This window comes from Protomyctophum parallelum, assembly GCF_964188405.1.
Source record: "Protomyctophum parallelum genome assembly, chromosome: 6".
Classification (NCBI taxonomy): Eukaryota; Metazoa; Chordata; class Actinopteri; order Myctophiformes; family Myctophidae; genus Protomyctophum; species Protomyctophum parallelum.
Window position 1 is genome coordinate 27,880,570 of NC_139701.1, and position 23,136 is coordinate 27,903,705.

Genomic DNA, 23,136 nt, shown 5'->3' on the forward strand with positions numbered 1-23,136 from the left:
TGATGTAATTAATATTAGGATATTGGCTCAATTACCCCAGGGAATTTGGTCATTTTGCCCCACAGCCACCATTGTAGACGGAATTGGTTAGAATAATAATTCAGATACTTTCTTTGCTAAATTTGCTAAAACGGTTTTATCAATGATGTACATGTTTAGACCTGGCTGAATTTGCTTTAATTTGTCATTCAAACTGACCTGTAGAAATCTTACTTTGAGCGATGTGTAAAAGAATGTTTTCTACTTTCTCCATGTGCTTCCCAACTTCACAGCCAGGTAAAGATTTGGTCACATGATAACGCAGTTTTGTAGATAAAGGGATTGGAACAACTTACCCACTGGGTCATTTTAACCCGTTCTCCATAATGTAGAAATAGTAGAGTCTAAACATTACTTGCAGGCTACACTACAAGCCATAGCATTGCCAAGCAACCACAACCCCTCCCTTGTTTGGCAAGTTATGAGTGACAGCGTTGCTTTGGATCAGATCTGGCCTGCCATTGGATAGAGAAGAAAGTAGGCGGGAGGGAGCACACCTTAGTTACAAAGTTAGTCATTAACTTGTCCTTCTGGGAAGCGAGTGCAGAGCAAGAGCACACCTCATTCAACCTTTGCACAACATGTTAGTGCCATTTTATAGACAAAGGCAAAACTAATGTAGGAACTTGCTGAGATTGAGGAATCTACAGCAACAGGTGATCAGGTAAGACACAGAAAAAGGGGCAGCACAAATTCCTACAATCAGTATTTGTATTGCCTTACTGTATGTTGTGTAGGCTATTTACTAATTTGACTTCATATGAATCAAATAAAGTTGGCTCTCTAATTGTAGGCCTGATATTAGTGTACCTCATACATGCGTCTTTCACTTTAGATACTGTACGTGTATATAAAGTACATCTGGATGTGAGGTTTCAGTGGCAGTAGTTAAACTAAGAGTGGAACATATAAATAATTAATAGCTGAGCACTGTATACACTGTTAATCATAATACCATGTGCCTCCATACCCATCGGTTGTGCATTGGTGGCAATACAGTGGCTGCTACAGACTGCAGACTGATGTAATGATAAATTAAGTAGGCTAATGTAGATGTTAACTGGTAAAATGCATGTATCTAGTACCAGTTGGGTGTTAGCCATGCCATTGCCTATGCCTTCTAATGGTTGAAGAGACTGACATTTTCCAAACAATTTCTAACAGGGCAGAGCAGCAGTTAACTGTTGCATGCTGTTTATGCAGTAGAAAATGAAACTCAAACATCCCACATGTTGATATGTGGTGCCTGCTGTTTTGACACAAAATACAGTGTGCCAGTGTGACGTCACATTAAATGGCAACTCACTTTTATTAACCCCACAGCCACAACTGATATTCATTGTTCACTCTCAGGCCATCCAGTCATTTGTCAAAAGAATAAGTAAGTAAATAAGTAAGCAAGCTAGCTTTTATCATTTATGATGCTGCACTACGTGTTGTTCTTGGCTGTTTGCTCTTCATTTACTCTGCTTCTTTGGCTGCTATGTTGACACCGCCATTGTTCCCTTTCGGAAAAGCAAATAAAAACTTAAGCACTTTACACAAGTACACTCAAGTTGTTGTTTTGGCAAGAGAAAGTTAATGAATATTTAGAATAATGCTTATCTTGCAAAAGAAGAAGAAGGAGAAAAAAAGAGTAAACGTTCCACCTTAACCCCATATGGCCTCTTTGAGCTTGCTGCTCGTAAATCGTCTCTCACATTAATAACATCACTCCCTCCTGTTATCAACTTAGTGCAGAATCTGAGCATTCCCATAGCCTTGACTAACAATAGTACAGCGCATCCCACCATGAATCTCATATAGCATGACAAACACACATAACTTGGGAAGGGAAGGAGTGTGGTTTCTTCACTACTCTGTGGGTCCATGAGGCCTGGGTCAGATGAAGGACAGGTTTGTAGGCCTTTGTATAACTAGAGAGAGAGAGAGAGAGACACCGAGAGAGACAGAGAGACTTTAGTGCACCTACAGAATACCACCGTTGCCTTCTAGTTTGAATTTGCTTGGTGAAATAATTATATCATATTGTATCCTATCCTTTTATTGTTCTATTCATCATTTTAAGTAATGTACAGTACATAAACAAAATTAATAGAGAACTGGATCAGTATTGTTTTAATGAGGTATAAGGAAATTGCTTTGATGTAAAATTGCACTCACAGTAACAAAAACAAAACAGCTCATCTGGCACTGTTTAATCTCTAGCCAGAGAATTGCTTGTGGTTAATATGTCTGGTCAAAGAATGGGATCAAGACAACCCAAAAGATACCATACTTAAATGTTTAACTCATACCTATACGCACGCAGTCGCACGCACGCACAAACACACTTAAATGTTTAACTCGTACTACTGTATACACACACAGTCACACACACACAGTCACACACACACACACACACACACACACACACACACACACACACACACACACACACACACACACACACACACACACACACACAGGGTTCTCTCACTATGAGTTGTTGTTGTGTTTTGGCCGTGAGGACGGGACAGGAAGAGATAAAGGCAGTCTTACCAGTGTGTTTACAGCCAACACCAGGGTGCTGAATAGCACAAGGAGACGAAGGGGAAGAGGTCTAATGGCTGGCCAGCCTGAACTGACTCCCTGAAAAATCACCTCAGAGCCCCAAATAAGAGGCAGGCAGCCTGGGGAGAGTGAGGGAGAGAGACACACAGATAAACCTAGATAGTGCATGTTGTTATAATGCATGAACAGATACAGGAAAAACTTGTCGGGTGGCATCATCTCGGCCATAATGCAAATACTATGAGTAAGCTTACTTGTTGTGAAAGGGCAAGCATGCAAAATTATACACCAGGATTACCTTTCTGCCCACCACAAAGAACTCTGAAATATTTGCATTTGTGTCAAGTCATACTTGAAGGAGTGTCAGTCCTTGTAGATATCCTTAGCTCCATCCGAAAGGGATGGAAGAAAATAGTCTATGAACAGGTTGAAAAGTATCTTGCCACTAAAAAACTAATGTACGAATTCCAATCTGGATTCAGAACATCCCTCTCCACTGACACATGCCTCCTCTATTTGAGGGACCACATCAAACAAAAGGTGGATGCTGGCAAATATTGCGGCATGATCATGCCGGACCTCCAAAAGGCTATCGACACCGTGAACCACTTCATACTGGTTAATAAGCTAAAAGCAATTGGTTTTGATAGGACATCAGTGAGCTGGATGCAATCCTACCTGGAGGGGAGAGAACAGATTGAAGTATTTAATGGCTGGGTTTCCCAAATGACATTATGCGTAGGGAGTATGCGTGCGGTTCTTCTCAACAACACCCCCTTTCACTGTGAACACAGATATTCCGTGCATAGATGTGCCACGGTATAGTAGGCCTCAGGCCTACCATAACAGCCTGACCGATCAATAAGAGGATGCTGAATTAACCAGCTTGTATTGGTACAATTAACCTCCTTGTATAGGCCATATTTATTAACCCACAAGCTATAGTTAATTCAGCATTATTTTATTGATCGGTCAGGCCTCAGGCCATCTATGCACGGAATATCTATGTTCACAGTGAAAGGGGGTGTTGTTGAGAAGAACCACACGCATACTCACTATACGCATAATGTCATTTGGGAAACCCAGCCATTAACAGTTTGCAGAATTACAGTACGTTTCAAGCACAACTCACTGTGAGTGGACGACCCAATAAAGCATTACACTTGTTTACAAGAGGGTCCACCTTCAATCCATCAAATGATGGTGGAGGTGAACGGAACACTGGTAAATGGTGCATTTATATAGCGCTTTTATCCAAGGCGCTTTACATAGATTGTACATTACATTCACCCATTCACACACACATTCATACACCAATGGCGGCGGAAACCATGCAAGGCACCAACCAACACATCAGGAGCAATTAGGGGTTCAGTGTCTTGCTCAAGGACACTCTGGGGGAGCCCGGGTTCGAGCTGGCAAACTTGCGGTTACCATCAAGCCACTCTACCCCTGAGCCACTGATCCCCCCCCCCCCCCCCCTGCTCTGAACTCGGTAGAATCTGCATCTGGCTCGCTGATAACAAACTATCTTTACACCTGGGAAAAACTACATCCATTCTCTTTGGATCAAATAGTAATCTCAGCTAGGCAGATGGCTTCTTGGTTAGAGTGTGTGATATTATCACATGAAAATAACCTAGGTTCCATCCTGGATCTCCTCACTGGTGCCGAGCCAGGTGCAGATTCTACCGAGTTCAGAGCTGAGGGCCTTTTCAACCTGCAGTTTGTTCCTGTCCGAGACCAGCAGTGCTGAGTCATCTGCGAACAGGAACAAGTTGCAGTCACAAGCTGATGTCATGTAATTTACATATTAGGAACAGTAAAGGCCCTATAGTATGCTTCCTTGTGGAACGCCACAGCTCACTGGGAGGGGGGGACGAGTCGACGACGACGACAGTGTTCCCTTCACCTCCACCATCTGTTCTCTCACCTCCAGAGAGGGGTCGCTCAAATAGAGGAGGCATGTGTCAGTGGAGTGGGATGTTCTGAAGCCAGACCTTGAAGACCCTAACAGGAGCCCTTGTACAAGGTTTCTTCGACTATGCAAAGGCCCTAAAAACAAACAAAGTGAAAACTTCCCAAAACAAACTGGTCAGGCTACCACTTGGCCTCACTCCCCGAACCCACCCTGCCCATTTTGACAGGCTAGAATGGCTTAGGGTTAACGACAGAGTACAGCCTGCAATCCACAAGATTCGCTACACCACCAAGATACCCATGTACCTGTCTAAATACTTCCTTAATGTCAACGAAGTCCACACCCACAACACCAGAGGGAGTTCAACAAACATGTGCAACCCAGATTCGGCACAAACAAGGGACTAAATTATTTTAGCTCCTATGCCACCAAAATGTGGAACGCCCTAGCAACAGCCATTAAGACTCCTTCAAAACCGCTCTCAAAGGGCACCACAGATGGCTGCAATTCCAAACTGGCCCTCGTAAAGTCTGAGTCCCCCCCCACCCCCTTTACCTCTAACTGTATATGTTTTTTCCCTTTTTCCCTCCTTTTATATATATAGAAGTGTATATTTGTACGTCTCTAAATGTTCTGATGAATTGAAAATGGTGGACCCTGATAATGCTTTATCATGGTGTCGTTCACAGTAACAGTTTTTCTATTGAGTTGTACTTTTGTTTGAAATTTACCCATTCTGCAATAAATACTTCAATCAATCAATCAATCAATCCTATCTTACATTTGGAAAGTGGTGCGGAGTGGATCATGCCCCTTTCCATTGCTATGTTTTCACACATCACGTTTGCAAGACGGACAGGAAAGAGGGAGTGAGAGACAGGACTCGAACACACAACGCCCTGCCCAGAGCCTATATGTGGCATGCGCCTGGTCCACTAGGCCAGCGAGCACCCCATATATGTTTTTAATTTCAGATAAAGTGTGTCTCACTCGGATCATCCGAAGGTCGAGCTTCTAGTATTTTAATAATTTTACAAGATGAACCTCAACAAGACTGCTGGACTATTTTACCCACTTTCATTAAGAATCATGACACATGGGATAATATAATCAGTGTGAATGACACAGAACTTGGGGTTTCCCCACCTCTGATTATGAAGTAGAAAACTAGTCTAGAAACTAGGGTTGAATAGATAGATAGATTATTACCGTCAGTCACCAGATCTTAAGGCAGTTGAACATTTTATGTCCCATTAGGCTAATTACTTGGAACATTACATGGAACATTTTTGAGCTTTGCCTGTAACAATGCTTTCAACCACCATTAGCAATACACACATTTTCCTGTAAGAAAATGTTCTCATACTGTATCTCACCAATAAACTTCCACACGTATTGGTTCTATGCCAATGTATGTAAACTCATTGTACCCATCGTTTATTGAGGTTCAACACTATATCAATTATGATTTTATGATGGTGTTGTATTCAGTTTGACAGTTACCTGGAGACAAAGTTAAAAGATAGATGTTACAATTGCAAACCATATGATCCACAACTGTCAAGCAGTTGAAGCAGTATTGGTACAACTACAATGATGACCATGAACTAATTGGAACTAACAAACATGCATACACATTTGCACGCGTGCACCCGCCCACGCACAGTCGCGCACACACACTGTCTCTCATTTTGCCTTTGTTGGTTGTCAATGAGGCTTACATACTGTATAGGAACATCCTGTTTGTGGCACACTTTTCCTGTTGTTGATGGTACTTCTCCACAGCATCTGCTGTTTCACTGTCTGTCCAGATTTGTACAGTTATGTCCCCACAGCTTGCCTTGATGTACCCCCATTCTCATTTATGAAATATGCATTTACTGACACACTCTTCTGGCATTTAATTATTATTATGGAAAGATGCAGATAGCAGTACTTTGTCACAAAACGTAGCTGCTTTATTTCTCTCTCTCTCTCTCTCTCTCTCTCTCTCTCTCTCTCTCTCTCTCTCTCTCTCTCTCTAGGCCGGGGCACCATTTAGTTCTCAAAACAACAATAATGCCACCACCACCACCCTTGACCTGTCACTGAACTGGCCTGGGAAGACATCACTCAACCTCGCCACCTAGTGGAGTTCTGGTGACCCTGTGTGGTCACCATCAATCTCTCAGGCAACTACCTCCCCCACCTGGGGAGAGGCCAGCTCTGCAGCATTTGTATTTAACCCCATCCACATTTGGCATGGTCAGGACAGTTTAACAGGAACCTGATCTGAATATTACATTATTGAACCATTGAGCGGAAGGGTCCTTTTCCATCCTGTTTTAGTAATGAACCATCTTATGTCAGAGCATGTATCTCTACAGGCTGCAGGACTACACCTGTATTGACTTTGTGTCTTACATGCAGGCAAAAGAGTTAAAGACAAGACTTCCTTAATAAAGAAGCAAGCAACACAAAAAGTCACCCTCTAAGAGAGACAATTCTCTCAATCTCTCCAAACAAGAACAAATCCAGATGGCTCTAACATCAAATACTTCACTTACAACAGCTTTCCCAGGAACTACCCAAAATGGTAAGAAATTAAGAATAGAATTACTTTGCTGCTGAAATCCACAATAAAAACATATATATATATTTGGTCTACCTAAGGCAGCAAACTATGTGGTTAAAATACGATCATAGGAAGTGAGGATAGTGTCATTTCGTACAATCATGTCGCTAACACAGTCACATGACAAAGTATAAATTAGGCTCAAAGTTAATGAACATCATCATTCATTCAAAACTGCTTGATTATTGAAAAGTAAGTTCCTGGTGGCGGTTCTGGCTACAGCCATCTCCATCTCCATTCTCATTGCACTCTTGGCTAAATGTCAGGTGGTGCGGCGCTACCTAGCGCTCTACAGACACACGCGGCTGCGGGAAGAAGACACTGTTAGCCAGTGTGACCGCTCAGGTTTGGCCCTTTTCTAACGCATTTATTTTTTAATATTTCATATTTATTGAGTGCTTGTTATCACATTATGGAATGTGCTTGGTAAAGACAAAACCAACTAAAATTCAACACATCAAGGTAAAAGGGAGATAAGAGAGTGCCACTTAATTTCACCTTTAATAAGGAAGGTGGCTCTGTCTGCATTACATTATGAACATTTAACTACCTCCCACAGCCAGAAAAAAAAACAAAGATGGAAAAGCCAACTGTGTCTTTAAAATGGATAGCTTTCTGGGAGGTGGATTTTCTGGTTGTGGAGTGATAACACTGCCTTAATTAAAAGTTAATTTGGTTGCGAATTTACAAACGTGATTTCACAAAGCCAGTTCATTATTCACTGTCAGTGGGCAGCTATCAATATCAATATCAATATCATAACAGTCATTAGCCTTGCCTTTCTGCTTTCTACCTTTGGAAAATTATGTCACAGTAAAAGATTTACAGGAGTTCCTTTCTGTATCCAGTTGTTAATTTAATAAGAGAGATAGAAATCCCCTCAAATCTCTCCCCCTTTTCCGAATAACATTGGAACATTGCACTGGTTGAATACAGTATATGTTTTACTGCTAATTCTAGGCTTGGACGTGGAATTTCCCATGCATGAGGGGCATGGAATGAACCCCCACTCTGGCGATCATATGAATGAGGAAGAAGATGATGATGGCTTCATCGAAGATAACTACATTCAGGCCAGCGAGAGGGAGCGGGCACAGAGGGCATTGGAACACCTGGATGAGACTGCGGCTGACGAAGAGGAAGAGATGGATGAAATTGAATTCACCATCGCTTAGTGGCAGAGTCACGTTAAGTTTAGGCTCTGTATCAGCATAGTTGTTTTGTTTGTCTAGATCGAGCCCTATGAATCATTCACTACCCATTCCCAATATTAGAAAATTATTTGCAAACTGAAATGGAGCATCAATTGTCTCAACAGTTTTGCAATTTCCCTTTGGATGAGCAGTAAATGTTTGGTTTCCCATGCAAGAGACCCAGGCCAGGTTAGAATCCAGGTGAATGCATTGGCATCTCATCTGGCATTGTGTTTCCCAGTGGGGTGAGGTTGGGTTCCCTTTAGAATCAAACATCTGATGTTTGATTTCCCATGTGGGAGGCCCATGCAGGTTCGAATCGAGGTGGCAGTTTAGAGCATTATGGCATAATTATGGCTTATGTTCTCAAAATTAAGTTCCCCTTATTGGTGCTTGTTTGTTGTTAGGATAATGAGAGAATTGGCACAGACAATTGAATTAAGATGTCACTGATCTCTGGCACTGTACCTACTGTAATTCCCCCTTCTAAGGGTTAAATTGTCAGACATGTACCTGAGTTCGGGCTGGGGTCCTTATCCACATCCACACACAAATTATTTACTTATTTATTTGGGGGTGCTCAGCATGAAAAATGTTTTGTCTCCCATTTCACTTCACTTTGCATCATTTCACTTCATAAAATATTTTTCCGCCATGCCATTTTTGATCAAAAGTGTAGGCTGATGTTCTGTAAACTAAATCTAACATAAATGCACCAAGTGCACCTCTGTGTGTACATCTGTACGTCTGTAATCCATTTGACACACGCGTTCCACACCCCCACAGGAAGTGCAGTGCCTGTGTTGAGTCGGTCGAACCCACGTTGTCCAGAACCGCCACAAAAGGTCTGGCCTGACATCACAAGGCCTCTGCTGGACCAGACTCCATATTTGGGCATACATATGGTTCGTCCCACTGACTTCTGACATCTGCATATAGACTCCATATTTGGGCATGCCTGACAAAGAACTCCATATATGGGCATAAAAGGGGATACCACTGACATCACTTCTGACATCACGATATAAGTGCAGTGCCCGGTGTCGAGTCGGCGACTCCAAGCAGTACCTGCTGCGAAGACCGAGACCGTTCGTGTAGGAGAACATAATGACATCGTTATGTGAATGAATGGTGTGTGCAGCATGCAGGCACATGTAACAGCCTATTACTACACTTGTAAAATTCGGGTCGGAAAAATAAATAACTTAGGCTACAGTAGCCTAAGATTTAGACTCTCGTAGATGTATTTAATTATTTATCAATTCTGACATTTTCAATCTACGATAGTCTAAGGTCTCATGCCCCATGGTGAGGAGCCCGAAATCCCCTGCCTCCGTAGCTACTCTGAATATGTACAAATGCAAAATCTATGGTGCTTACCCTGCTGCCCCACCTGTCCGGTTAATGTGCGCAATGCCTTTATATAATGTTGTTCCGTAGTTTTCAATAAAAAAGTATTTTAATCCACTCTGTCTCGGAATCTGTCATCCATCTGGGACTTTACTACTACTCTAGTTATTGTTCAGAGTTTACTGATGCTATAGTTATACAGTATGTGGTTCATAATATTGAGTAACGTCAACCAAACTTATTTACAAGAGTTCATCCATTCTCCAAATTTTACCCCAGGATAGACGAAGAGATGGATTAGCATCTGTCCAACTTTTCCTTCCAAACACCTGCTTGTACAAAACAAAAAGTAAATGATACGTAGCTTGCGGAGTTAGTTCAGTCAGATATACCACCACCACCACCACCCCAGCAACAACGGTGGGCTCTGTTATTTATGTTCCCCATGATGTTTTTATTGTATATCTATCTCCCTGCTCTTAATGTTTTATGATGGTGCTTAATCATGACGAGCAGGAAGAAAATGCAGCAGAGCCGAACGCCTCTAGTCAAATATCATATGCACACTTCTATTCTCATTTTATAATAAATATTGGTTAAATCTATTCGTGAGTTGTCTGACTGAAATGTAGTTAATTTGCATGTCTTTAGGTTGTGCCTTAAAATCTCCTCAATATGCATCCTGTAAAATGAATGGAAGACAGAAATCATTATCAAAGAAACATGGTGACACTTTAAAACCGTAAGAATAGATTTCTATTGAAATGGCATGGTTATTGGTGGGTACGGTCGTATACGGATCTAATATGGTCTAGCGCCTAGCTACTTATGCAACATGGTAGAATTGTATGTGCCGCCACGTACCTTAAGGTCATCGGGTCAGGGTCTACTGAAGGTGACCATAAGGCTAAAATGGTCACTAAAGGGAATCAGGCTTTTGTGGTTAAGGCCCCAAGGTTCTGGAATAGCCTACCAGAGGAACTGAGGCTAACCCAGTCTCTAACACATTTTAAAACCCTCCTAAAGACCCATTTTTATAGAATAGCCTTTGCATCTCCCTGATTTTGATCTGTTTGTTATTTTGCATTTTCTACTGTTTTTTCTTTTGCACCTGTGATGTATTCTGTTGTTATTGATGTCTGACTGTTAAAAGCACTTTGTAACTTTGTTTAAAAAAGTGCGATATAAATAAAGTTTTATTATTATTATTATTATTATATCCCTGGCTTATATATATACAGTCATAGGTACTCTATTATAAACAACTGAAATTATTAGTATAAAACACGTACAGCAGATCTACAAGCGCTAGATAAAAGAAGACATCAAGATCACAAAATCTACACTACAAAACCAGGTATCCTGATGTACAGTAGCTAACCAGAGGTAGTGAATGTCTTCAATTAGGTTTAATATAAAATAGCATATCTATCTACAATATTTTTTTAAAGTTTGTTATCAAACTTAAGTTTGAACCTTTGTCACCTTCTCAACGATTATTTGTTTTGCCACCAATGAACATACAGGTTGCATATCAATGAGCTGAAATCCAAGGTTGTTTTTTTTGTTTAAAAGTTGTAAAGAAGAACAAGGAATAAGGCCAATGCAACATTTCTTTTAGTTTTCGTTTGTGTTTTTTAACTTAATAGTCGGAGGGCCACAGGTCCAAAACCTCAAGGAATAGAGTTTAACCTGTGATGTCATGCCGTACTTTTTATTTGTGTTTTTTCTGCCTGCTCTGCCGGAAACATTGTGAAAATCATCATGCTTTAAGTAGCATGTGACATGTCAAACTAGGGCATTTTCATGATTCTGAATGCATTCCAAGCATTAGTTTTGCACGAAAAACACTCCTTGGCCTAAATTCGGCCATAGCCACTTGCCCAAATGTGCCCAAAATGTGCTGACCTCATCACATTTGTGATGATGGCTATGGGCGTTTTTAGGCCAAGGAGTGTTTCATTGCAAAACTATGTATATAGGAGGGGCTAGCGCCCCTCAAAAACACAAATAAAAAGTACGGCATGATGTCCTGTCCAGTTTTGGGTGACTGGCTCAGCGGCTATAAGTAATTGAGTGATCAGAGCAGCACAGACAAGCAGCGTGTGACATTTCTTTGTACCCTCATAAACAAGGTGACAGCGCTTGTAAAGACACGTGTCTAGTAGACTAAACGGTTCTCTCCCCTAACCCTCCTCATAGAAGTGTTGTTCTTTCTATTGCTGCCCCGTCTTTTCTCATTTTTACTCCCCTATACTACTAAATGGAGCCTAAATAAGCAGTGCCGATTCTGGCCTCCAAGGGGCCCTAAACAGGATTGTAGCCAGTGGGCTTTGGCTGGGTTTGGGAAACCCAGCCTTTGCCCGCGGGCGCCAAATTCACGGGCGTGCTTTGGAAACCGTTTAAAACAGTAACGGTAAACAAATAAAAATATGTATACAACAATACAGCTGTGCAATTAGCTTTTTCAGCTATACAATGTAAACATAAGCTTGAAGGCTCAAAACAGTAGTAATATTTATATATATATATAAAATCAGAGCCGTCTGAAGTGAGTGGTACTGTACTGTACTGTACTGTACTGTACTGCCCCCACCTTCGAAATGTTCAAAAGCACACTCAAAAGTCAAAACCCACCTTTTCAAACTGGCTTTCCCTACATAACCCCCCCCCCCCCCCCCCACACACACCCTTCTTGTTTGTCCTTTTTTTATTTAGATTTCTAGTTTTTAACCTTTTAACCTTTTAACTAGTTTTCTAATAAAAATGTCTGTACTTCTGTTCTGTAAAGCGACTTTGGGTACCCAGAAAAGCGCTGTATAAATTGGGAGTGAGCACTGGTGGCATGTAAAATACTATTCTTGTCTGTAGGTTTGGTGTACAGAGTCACTGCATAGACTCCATATTTGGGCAGGCCTGACAAAGAACTCCGTATATGGGTGGGTCCCACCGACTTCTGACATCTGCATAGACTCCATATTTGGGCATGCCTGACAAAGATCTCCATATATGGGCATAAAAGGGACACATACATGATAACTGGGTGGGGCATTCATTTTCAACTTGCAACGTTCCAAGTAGGCCAGTGCCCCATGGGCACCGCTCTCAATCATAACCATCAGGTCACACATTCTTACAAGCTCAATAAGATCATTAAGAAGGCCAGCTCGGTTGTTGGCCTCAGATTGGAGGGGCTGCTTCCTGTCAGTCGCAGAGAGGAGGATAAGAGACAAACTTAACTCCATGCTGGCTAACCTCTCCCACCCCTTTTATGTCGTGCTGCAGGATAGTGTGAGCACCTTCAGCCGAAGGCTCACCTTCCCCCCGAGGATGCACACGGAGCGGTACAGACTCTCTTTCATGCCAACTGCCATTAGAGATCAGACGCTCTAATACTATTGCATAACAAACACCTGATTATGCCTACAGCTGAGGCATGGATGACTCCTGTGCCCTGCATGAACTATAGATGCTTCAAGTTAATATGAAACAGTAATATGTACTGTTTACTCCATTTATAACCCTATAGACACTAGAAGACTCCACAATGTAAAACTGAACATTACAAACGCACAGGAACTCAAGCTCCTTGGAGATGGGGCTATTTGTAGCATATATACTCTTATCTGTGTTACCTAATTCTATTATAATTGTTTTGTGATTCATTTGATGCCTTGGAAAACATTCAGTCTATTAAGGAAATGTGTAATTGTATAGTTGGTCTAACTCATGGGTCATGGTTTACCTTGTTTGAGTAGATTGTCCAATTACTAATCATTGTTGGTGGGTCTCACCTGGTATATAAGGGAGGCTGGAAATGTGGAGAGGAGGATACTCCGAGTGGAAAAATGATCAGTTTTGCTTGAGACAAAGTAGACAACTCCAAGGGAGAGCTGACAGGGCCTTCAAGGACGGCATAGCCAAGGCATTTACAGTTTCTTAAGTTCTTGGTTTGTTGTTTTTCCTTAGTTTAGTTGTCAAGTGTTCATTTCTTACTTTATGTTATTTGAAAGTGTATTGTTGACCAGATTTATTTTTGAAGTATTATTTTTGCCTTCACAGTCAAATCATGCATGGGTCGTTTGCTCTGTGTTTTGAGGTAAATAAAATACAAAAAATATCTACATTCTTGGACTGTTGATTCTTCGAGCCTTGACCATTCGGCCAACTTTACAGTAACATTTTACAAATGTCACTTACTTAAATGTCATTACTCAAGTAAGTAATACTATTATGTAACTGACTAACACTGGACAATGATCATTCCATTTGCAATTCAGTCCTCATTCTCTGGACCCAGTAGATGGCAGCAGAACACCACATCGCAAATGCTAGGGCAGGGACCCTACTGTAGAGTGCTATAGGGACAATGTGTTTTTGCAGGCCAGCCTGGAAATTACCTCCATGTAGATTTCTAATGGAATATTTGTAGTTGGTTTTGGATAAATCAAGACAATAAGCTCTGTTGAAAACAAAGTAAGGCTTAGATAGCATTTCTGTAGACTTGGATAGCATTTGATACAGACTTATAGCATGTTTTGTAGACAGCACTATAATTGCATTGTATGTAGTCATAGCACGTCATAGTACATATGTATAGCATAGTATAGTATATGTAAGGTTTATATGTATAGTTTCATTATATAGATATTCCACTGTTATGTTCTTAGCTTACGCATGTTTCATGATAAATGCTTTTTATGTGATGTATTCCCATGCTTTTTGTTCTTGCTTAATGTAAATCGCTCTGGATTAAATGCCTAAATTGTAAATTGTAAATTGCTTATACATATAGTTGAACATCAGGCTTATGATATACACTATAGTTTAACATCTCCACAAATAAATAAGTATTTTTTACCATTTTTAAACCACACACAAATGTAATATACCGGTAAGCATAATAAAGCACATCATACTGTAGCTGGATAATTAGCTAGGATAATTAGACCTGTGCTGTGAATAGTCTATAGACTATTCACAGCACAGGTCTAATTTACAGTTTACTGTATGTTGCGAAACCCCCTTTATTTGTATTAGCCTTATAATTTATTTTCAGCATAAAGCCCAATGGGACAATACTAATAATCTTGCAAGGCAACAGTTATTTTCCGACTACAAACTCTACTATCTACAAACCACTATTATCACCTGGCAGCAGGTTCCAGGTCATCAGGACCCCTGGGTTCGGCAGCGGTTATGGCAGTTGGAGGAGAGAGGGCGAGGTAAATTTACCGACCAACCTATAGTCAGTTTGAAAATCCCGTATGTCGGTCGGTAAATCCTGTATGTCGGTCAGCCCCATGTGTCTTGTCAGTCGGTCCCATATATTGGTCGGTCCCGACCGACTAAGTCAGTCTGCAAATTCACCTCGCTCCTGCTGGAGGGGAGATAGGCCAGCTCTGCACCATTTATTTGACATGGTCAGGACAGTTTAACAAGAACCTGATCTGAACATTACATTATTGAACCACTGAATAGCGGAACGCTCCTTTTCCATCCTGTTTTAGTTACTTTAGTAGACTTCAAATAGACCCTGCAATGAACCACCTTATGTCAGAGCAGGACTACACCTGTATTTCTTGGAATTAGTAACCCCAGGCAAAAGAGTCAAAGAAAAGACTTCACATTCCATCCGTACGACGTCTGGAGATGTCATAGGGAATCCAACCGACGGATTGCATTTTCATTGATATCAAACGAGAGAAAAATATTCAGATATTTTCCCAGAACTATACGGTTCCATACTGTACTGTAGCAGCATACTGTACTGTAACATACTGTGCCATAGTGTACCGTACCGTATTGTACCTTACTGTACTGCACCGTACTGTACCATGCTGTACTATACGGTTCCATACCGTACTGTACTGCAGGGGTTCTCAACCCGTGGGTGGGGGGGGGGCAGGGCAGGGGTCACGAGACATGGCCAAAACATTTACGGGGGTCCCCAGCCAAAAAGGTTGAGAACCCCTGCTGTACTGTACTGTATGCTATACTGTATACTGTTGTGTGTGTGGTGAAAAGGGGAGGGGTCGGTGAACGTGGAAATTTGCATCACGGTGAAATAGAGCACCGAAGTCTTAGCCTGGCTAATAAGTCAGACTCATATCACACAATAGTCCGACGTCAATACCGGTAGAAGGCTCAAGTCCACAGGTTCATGTACTTTTTATTTGCATTGTAATCCCCATAGGGGGATTTTGGATCGCCTCATACTGTACTGTATAAGAACTGTGTTTGAAAAATAAACATGTCATCCCGGCCGTTTCACTCATATGGATATGAAGAATCAACTGACTGAGAAAAAACGCTAATGTTACTGTTGCCGAATTAGATTTTCGGTAGAAACAGACATGATATGAGTGACTAACTGTCGTGAACGATAGAGGCACCTCCCTGACAATATCGCCGGGACAGCTTGTTTATTTTTGGACCACAATGCTTATATGAGACGATTTCAAGATGATCCCATAGAGAAATTACTTCCGTGAACCAGGGGATGGAGGAATTTGGCGCTCTATGTTGCAACAGTATGGCACACAAAACCAATATTTGTACAGTAAATATGGCAGTTGCATGGATGCAATGTAGTGCAGTTGAATTCCTGTGTCATGCAGATTTTGTTGTGCATGGAGTCTGTGGAGATGTGTGCTTACGGAGTGGTTTGGTAGGAGAAGCCGAAACGGATAAACGGCCATGTGCTTGAGTAAAAGGGAGATAAGAGAGTGCCACTTAACCCATTCTGGGCGGGAACCCCTTTTGGTGTCTTACCCCCTCAGGCCGGGAACCCATATTTGGGTTCTGTACAGCAGCGGTTCCCAAAGTGGGGTCCGCGGACCCCTAGGGGTACGCGACGCATAGCCAGGGGGTACCCAAGCCCCCTCAAAAAAAAAAAAAAATCATGGTGTGTGTGTGATATGAAATGTCCAGTACCTCCCCAGTGCCACCCCAGTGTCTTCCCTGCAGTGTCTGCCCAGTGGCTCCCCAATGTCTCCCCAGTGGCTGCAGTTTCTCCCCAGTGCCTCCCCAGTGCCTTCCCAGTGCCTCCTGCAGTGTGCCCTCAGTGCTTCCCCAGTGCCTCCCCAGTGTCCCCCTGAGTGCCTCCCCAGTGTCCCCCCAGTGCCTCCCCAGTGTCCCCCTGAGTGCCTCCCCAGTGTCTCCCCAGTGCCTCCCCAGTGTCTCCCCAGTGTCTCCCCAGTGTCCCCCTGAGTGCCTCCCCATGCTCCCCAGTGTCTCCCTGAGTGCCTCCCCATGCTCCCCAGTGTCTCCCCAGTGCCTTCCCAGTGCCTCCCCAGTGTCCCCCTGAGTGCCTCCCCAGTGACCAGCCGAGTGCCTCCCCAGTGCCTACCCAGTGTCCCCCTGAGTGCCTCCCCATGCTCCCCAGTGTCTCCCCAGTGCCTCCCCAGTGTCTCCCCAGTGTCCCCTCAGTGCCTTCCCAGTGCCTCCCCAGTGTCCCCTCAGTGCCTTCCCAGTGCCTCCCCAGTGTCCACTCAGTGCCTCCCCAGTGTCCCCCTGAGTGCCACCCCAGTGTCCCCCCCGAGTGCCTCCCCAGTGCCTCCCTGAGTGCCTCCCGAGTGCCTCCCCAGTGTCTCCCCAGTGCCTCCCCAGTGCCTCCCCAGTGCCTGCCCAGTGTCCCCCCAGTGTCTCCAATAGCAATACAAGAGCAATAATACAAATAAATCTTAATTTATTAATCTTATTCATTAATTATTGAATCAAATTAATTAATTAATCAAAATGTTCAACGCAACGCAACACGCAACGTGTAGCGCCCAGGATTACATTAGATAATTGACACTGGGTAAAAATCGTGGGATAAAAATTATAGGGAAAAAAAAGTGTAGGCTAATGTTCTGTAACTAAATAATAATAGTCTGTGATTCATTCAGAACACGGAAAATGTGTCAGTGTAGTCCCCCTTTCCCCTTAAAAATGCAATATTGTGCCCGCACTGCACTCATATATTCCCATCATGTACTCAATGATGGGAATAGTTGCAGTGCAGTGCAGTGCAGTTGCCTGATGAAAAATACTTCTTAAATAATTCTTGGCCCATCCGTATAGCCTACCGTAGATCAGGAAATAAAATGAAAACCTGGGGTAGGCCTACATTGATCTGGACATTAGACAGAAATTAATCAATAATTATTATAAGAAACATTTTGGCCTCACTGATGAAAGGTGCAGATGTGCAAACTATAGACTAGACTACTACCACAACCCGAAGTATCTCGATGACGACGTACTCCATCACACGAGGGTGTCGCTGGATCTGTTCCTTTTTTCCAAGCAGCGACACTCACTGTCGTACGACTGAAGTGTAAATGGCCGCATGCACAGCTGAGCTCCAGTGATGAAAGCTGCCCGACAGGTCTGTCTGTGACACGCCGGGGCTGAGAGAGGCTACAATACCCGGAAAGGCAGCACATCGCAGACGCGCAACAGCAGCAGCGAGCGACGGCGGTGTGCGAGGAAGATGACAGGGCTGAGTATTTGTACAAATAAATGACCCGCATTTCACGGAATTACAGAACGCCACTCCCATCCGTCCACTTTACTGAACTCTGTATAATCTTCCAAGATGTCAGCATCTGCCATATTCATCCTGGACCTCAAAGGAAAGGTGAGTTGTTGCGACTTGAAGTTATATGACTCCACCTGCTGCTGAGCGTTCGTTCAGGTGTTAGCGCAACGCTAGAACATAATGACATATCGTTATGTGAATGAATGGTGTGTGCAGCATGCAGGCACGTGTAGAAGCCTATTATTAAGTATTAATACAATTGTAAAATTCGAGTCAGAGATTTCTGTAACACATGGTAGAGAGGGAGAAGAATAGGAATGGATAAAGAACTCGTCAAACTTGTTAAACTAGGCGGTTCTTGTGCCGCGACGCGACCGCTCTGTCCTATTCATTTAAAGTTTGTTACTGACAGTTGCATGTATTGGCAATGGTTGCAACATCCTTATTTTAACATTATATTAATAAACCAAGCTCTTTAATGTGCTGTATACAATGTAACCCCTCGCTCGCTCGCTCGCTCGCTCTCTCTCTCTCTCTCTCTCTCATATAATGTGAATGAATAAGCAAAAAAGACCCATGTGTTTGAGGACATGGTGCCACTTAGCCCTCCAAGCAGAACCCAAATGCTACTGAAGTTTCTGACATTTTGACGACCCAGATAGCATTGGGTCCTGTTGCACTACTACCATGCCACCTGGTACGCACCCATTTTTAAACATAAACAACATGTTTAGCGGCTCCCCGCGCTCTTTGACGATATTTTTCATTGTGAGGCTTTCTGAATATGTAAAGTATAAGTACCCATACATCCCGCTGCGAATATCTCCTGTGGTGCGGAAGCCGTTAAGTATTTTTAATATATGTTTGCCCGATTTGGACGCTTGGATTCTTCTCTTCCTTCCTTGTTTATTGACACCTCATTGTACCGCCTATCTGGCTAGCTAGTGGCGCTATAGCTATGACACAGCAGATCAGAGGCAGGGACGTAGCCGCACAAGCCAACCGCACACCGGGAGGCGGTACAATAAACGGTAAACAAACAAGAAGAAATAAAGCGACCAAATCGGTCAAACATGGATTAAAAATACTTAACGGCTTCCGCGCCACAGGAGATATTCGCAGCGGGATGTATAGGTACGTAAAGTTCCCGAATTCAGAATAACTCAAGTAAAAAAATGCCGTCACTTGGCGCAGATCCTATTTTAGAGAGAATTTCTACTTCCGCGTACTGGAATTTCCATACGAAAATATAGGTCTGACCAGGGACCCAACATAAAACTCATCAAAATTTCAGAAAAGCTTTATGTAGGGTCCCGAGAGGGGCTAGGTGCCACTGTGCCAGGGGTGGTGGATTAGCCTCCATAGCCTGGATGTCTGCTGATTATACTACGCTTCTTATGTTGTCACTCGCGCACTAGCCCCATATGTGCCCTCTCCCTACGCTCATTCTGTAGCTCGGAGCTACAGAATGAGCGATTGATTGATTGATTGAAATATTTATTAACAGTTTGTAGAATTTACAGTACATTTTAAGCACAAACTCAATACAAAGACTGTCAACTGTGAGTGGACGACCCAATTAAGCATTACACTTGTTTACAACAGGGTCCACATTGTTCAATTCATCAAAACATTTAAAGACATACAAACATTTAGAGACATACAAATAGACATTTCTATGTAGCTAAATTCATCATATGGGAAGCAAAAAAGGGAAAAGACACAATATACAGTGAGGGAAAAAAGGGGTGGGGGGGTGGGGGGGATAGCGTAGGGAGAGGGCACATATGGGGCTACTCGCGCACATATAGTAGGCACTAGGCCTAGGCCTACTACTACACATACTAGTAGGAAAGAATCAGACCTGTTCCCTCAACCCTCACGATAGCTCAGTTTCGTCCCAGCACAGCCATTTGGCCCCATACAGTGGCTACAGATGCTCCATGGCTGGTCATGTGCATGCCTGACTGAGCCTAATTAGACTCATTTATCTTGTATAGAGAAATGTAATGACATCGCTTTCTGCAAGGGTCCCAGTGGAACTGCGGCTTCCATAATGTTCAATGAATGGATGTTTCTCTGCAAGAGTTTTTGTTAATATCATATGGCGACATAATGTATTTGCTTGAAGTGAAAATATAATTATTAGGAGTTTTGAAGAGACCTCCAGACTCATTGTGCTGCCTGCATTTTAGATAACAAGGCCTTGGCCTGTATAAACGGGGCTATACTGTAGATCTTTGTTAGCTCTTTATCATGGTCTTTGAATGGATACATTCAAGTTAAATGGAATGACTGGAATGACTGATATCTCCCTCACACTCCCCATTTTTCACCACCGTCTGAAAACGCACTTCTTCAGACTCTGCCTCAGCCCTTGTTGTTTACTTTGCACTCTTTACTTGACCATTTGCAGTTTACACCGTTTGTAAGTTGCTCTGGATAAGAGCAGCTAATGAAATGCCTCAATTTTAAATGCCAGTGGGTGTCATAAATATCCTGATGCTCGGTGAATAATGACTCAATGACAAAATTATTGTAATTGATTTTTTAAGTGGTGCAACCACTTCCTTAAGTGACTATGTGTGTCTCTGGGTGGGTGGCTGGCTGGCTGGGTGTGTCTGAGCACGAAAACAGCATGGTTGTTTTTCACCACCTGTGAGCAACTTAACACAAACACACACGCACATATTAACTGTATATATGGTGATTTCGGGTGTGCCAGTACAGTAGAGGGTACAGTAGAGGGACGTGGGGCGGCTCGCCTCAATCGGGCCGGCACCCTGTGGGTCTGGAACCCCCCCTACCTCCCTGGGGACCCCCACACGGAGTTGCACCACTTACTTCACATGGGTGTGATTTTTTTTATTTTTCAGTGTGCCTCTATGGATAGTTATTATGTGGGAGTTGTTTGTGCATCGGATTTTAAGGGGTGATGCTGCTGCACAGTAGAATGTCATGCAGTGTTCATTTAACTCTGAAAGGGACAAGGGTATAAACATTTTACTATTGGTGAAACCCCAAATCTTTGAGGGGGGCATAAGATAACAAATAATTATGTCCATGACAACCACACAACAATGCAAGATGGTGTCGAAACGCAGATCAAATGGTCTTGCTAGCTGAGTGATGCACTAGTTGTGCAGGAGATGGATTATTTGCTGAGGCAGCTTGCTTAACAGTTTCCGTGCCGCGAATGGATTACTCCAGGTTAATGTCGCTGCCGTATCGGACATACCCGCCTTTTGTTTTATGTGTTTAATCCGCCGTAATGTAATGAATCAAAAGAAAATCCGTCTTCGTCGCGGAGTATGAGACTGGATGCCTTCGCTGTGATGACGAAACCGGAAATCATCACATGCTGTGGGCTGCTAGGGCTTCTGGGAAATTGAGGCCAATGGAAATGCATTGGGTGCAACGCCTCATTGAGACGAGTCTTGTGTGCGTCTTCCGGGTGCATCCGGGTGGTGGATGCGACACTCGGATCATAACAAACCACGGGACCTTTTTTCGCTGGATTTTCGCGGATTAAAAGCCCAAATAATCAGCGTATGCTCTAAAGGTAATACAACAATCTCGGCAGTGAAAGGGGGTTGATTAAAATGCGTGTTAAACGTAAAAAACAGTCAAACTGTTAACATAAGATAGAGGCTTTACTGGCCTACTGTACCGGGATTATGATCAATCGCATATAGCATTTATTTTCATTTCAATCATTGTAAACGCCTCGCCTGTAAGTCCAATTAACTTTATCTTTATTGAAAGTCTTTCTAAAATTCCAGAAAACCATCGTAAATGCAATCTGTGTTGGGAAGAGTCTTTATTTTTGTATTCACTACATGTACATAACTATTAACTACACAGGATATTTTCAGCAGATACCAAATCAATATACTGTAATTTCCCTCTAAAGTGCCAATACTTAGTTGTTGAGTTGAGGAAAACAGAATCAGTTTTTGTAATTGGTTACTAATGACCTCTGAAGGTGAGTCAAACCACTATTACAACAAAGGGTGTGTTTGTCAGCCAACAAATTGCTTTTGACTCTATTCTCTAAGTATTTTGAGTAACTCTTTTATGATGCATAGTTTACTGTATAAACTCTATACATTTTAGTTAAGGTTTGTCCACTCAACTGAATTGAAGTAGCTGTAGGTTTATCTCAGGAGGTGAGACATAGCCTTGCAATCTCTAGTTGCAAATACTGAACTAGTCACACATGGACATCAAAGGGGGCTTGAGCACTTGCCCTTTTACCCGTCTGAATGCAGCATTTAATTAAATGAAATGGTGAAATAAATGAAAATGACATACCCAAAGTCAGAATGCCTTTTTTTCCAAACTCTCCTGAACTTGAACATGACATTTTACATTGAAAGAATTTGTCCTCTGTGTAGAAATCCACGTCATATCGCCAGTAGCTAAAAAGTGTGGGGTCGCGACGTGTTGAGAGCTTGAAGATCAGCTATTTTTGCAATTTAGGGAATTTCAGCCCCTGTCTCTCTGCTCGTCCATGGAACTAGTCTCTTAGTAAAATGTATAAGGGATAAGAGGCAAAAACTTGTCGTCGTCTCACTTTATATTCTCTTTAAAAACATGCTGAAATTCGTCTCGGCAACAAAGAAATTATGAATGTTAATGAGTACATTGCTTGAGGAGCTCATCATTGCCTGTCATCATAAATGTGTTTAATTATGCCCGTGTAGAAGGGATAACTAGATTAGCCTACTGTGTAAGGCAGTTCTTCAATGACTATTAGTGGTGGTTGCATTTGCTTGTTCAAACTCGGAATAAGCGAGTGTGTAGAAAGGGAGAGAGAGAGATTTACCCAGACAATACTGTAGCTTTCAGTACTTCCGGCTGGAAATTTAAATTTGAAAATGGAGTTCCAGGAAGATACAAAAGAATCGCTGAAGTGTGAGGATAGTACCCCTCAGTG

General features: G+C 42.5%; 2 protein-coding genes and 1 long non-coding RNA gene across 3 annotated transcripts in view; all 3 read left to right on the forward strand.

The window, feature by feature from the left end:
* The first annotated feature begins 569 nt into the window (after window positions 1–569).
* Window positions 570–7,082, forward strand: LOC310860403. Its single transcript, XR_014569377.1, has 3 exons — window positions 570–703; window positions 1,363–1,420; window positions 6,538–7,082. It is a non-coding gene; the product is annotated as an uncharacterized lncRNA (long non-coding RNA).
* A 93-nt stretch (window positions 7,083–7,175) lies between these two features.
* On the forward strand, window positions 7,176–9,778 carry cUnh1orf210 (chromosome Un C1orf210 homolog; the record flags this gene model as incomplete). Its single annotated transcript, XM_083766692.1, has 3 exons — window positions 7,176–7,180; window positions 7,321–7,472; window positions 8,088–9,778. The coding sequence occupies 3 exons, from the start codon at window positions 7,176–7,178 to the stop codon at window positions 8,300–8,302; spliced, it is 372 nt and encodes a 123-aa protein (XP_083622818.1). The 3' UTR covers window positions 8,303–9,778.
* An 8,313-nt stretch (window positions 9,779–18,091) lies between these two features.
* ap1m3 (adaptor related protein complex 1 subunit mu 3) overlaps window positions 18,092–23,136 on the forward strand; it is a 49,003-nt gene continuing 43,958 nt past the window's right edge. The window contains exon 1 of the mRNA XM_083768211.1: window positions 18,092–18,296. Within this exon, the coding sequence (XP_083624337.1) occupies window positions 18,255–18,296 (42 nt within the window). The 5' untranslated portion in view covers window positions 18,092–18,254. The remainder of the gene's footprint in view (window positions 18,297–23,136) is intronic.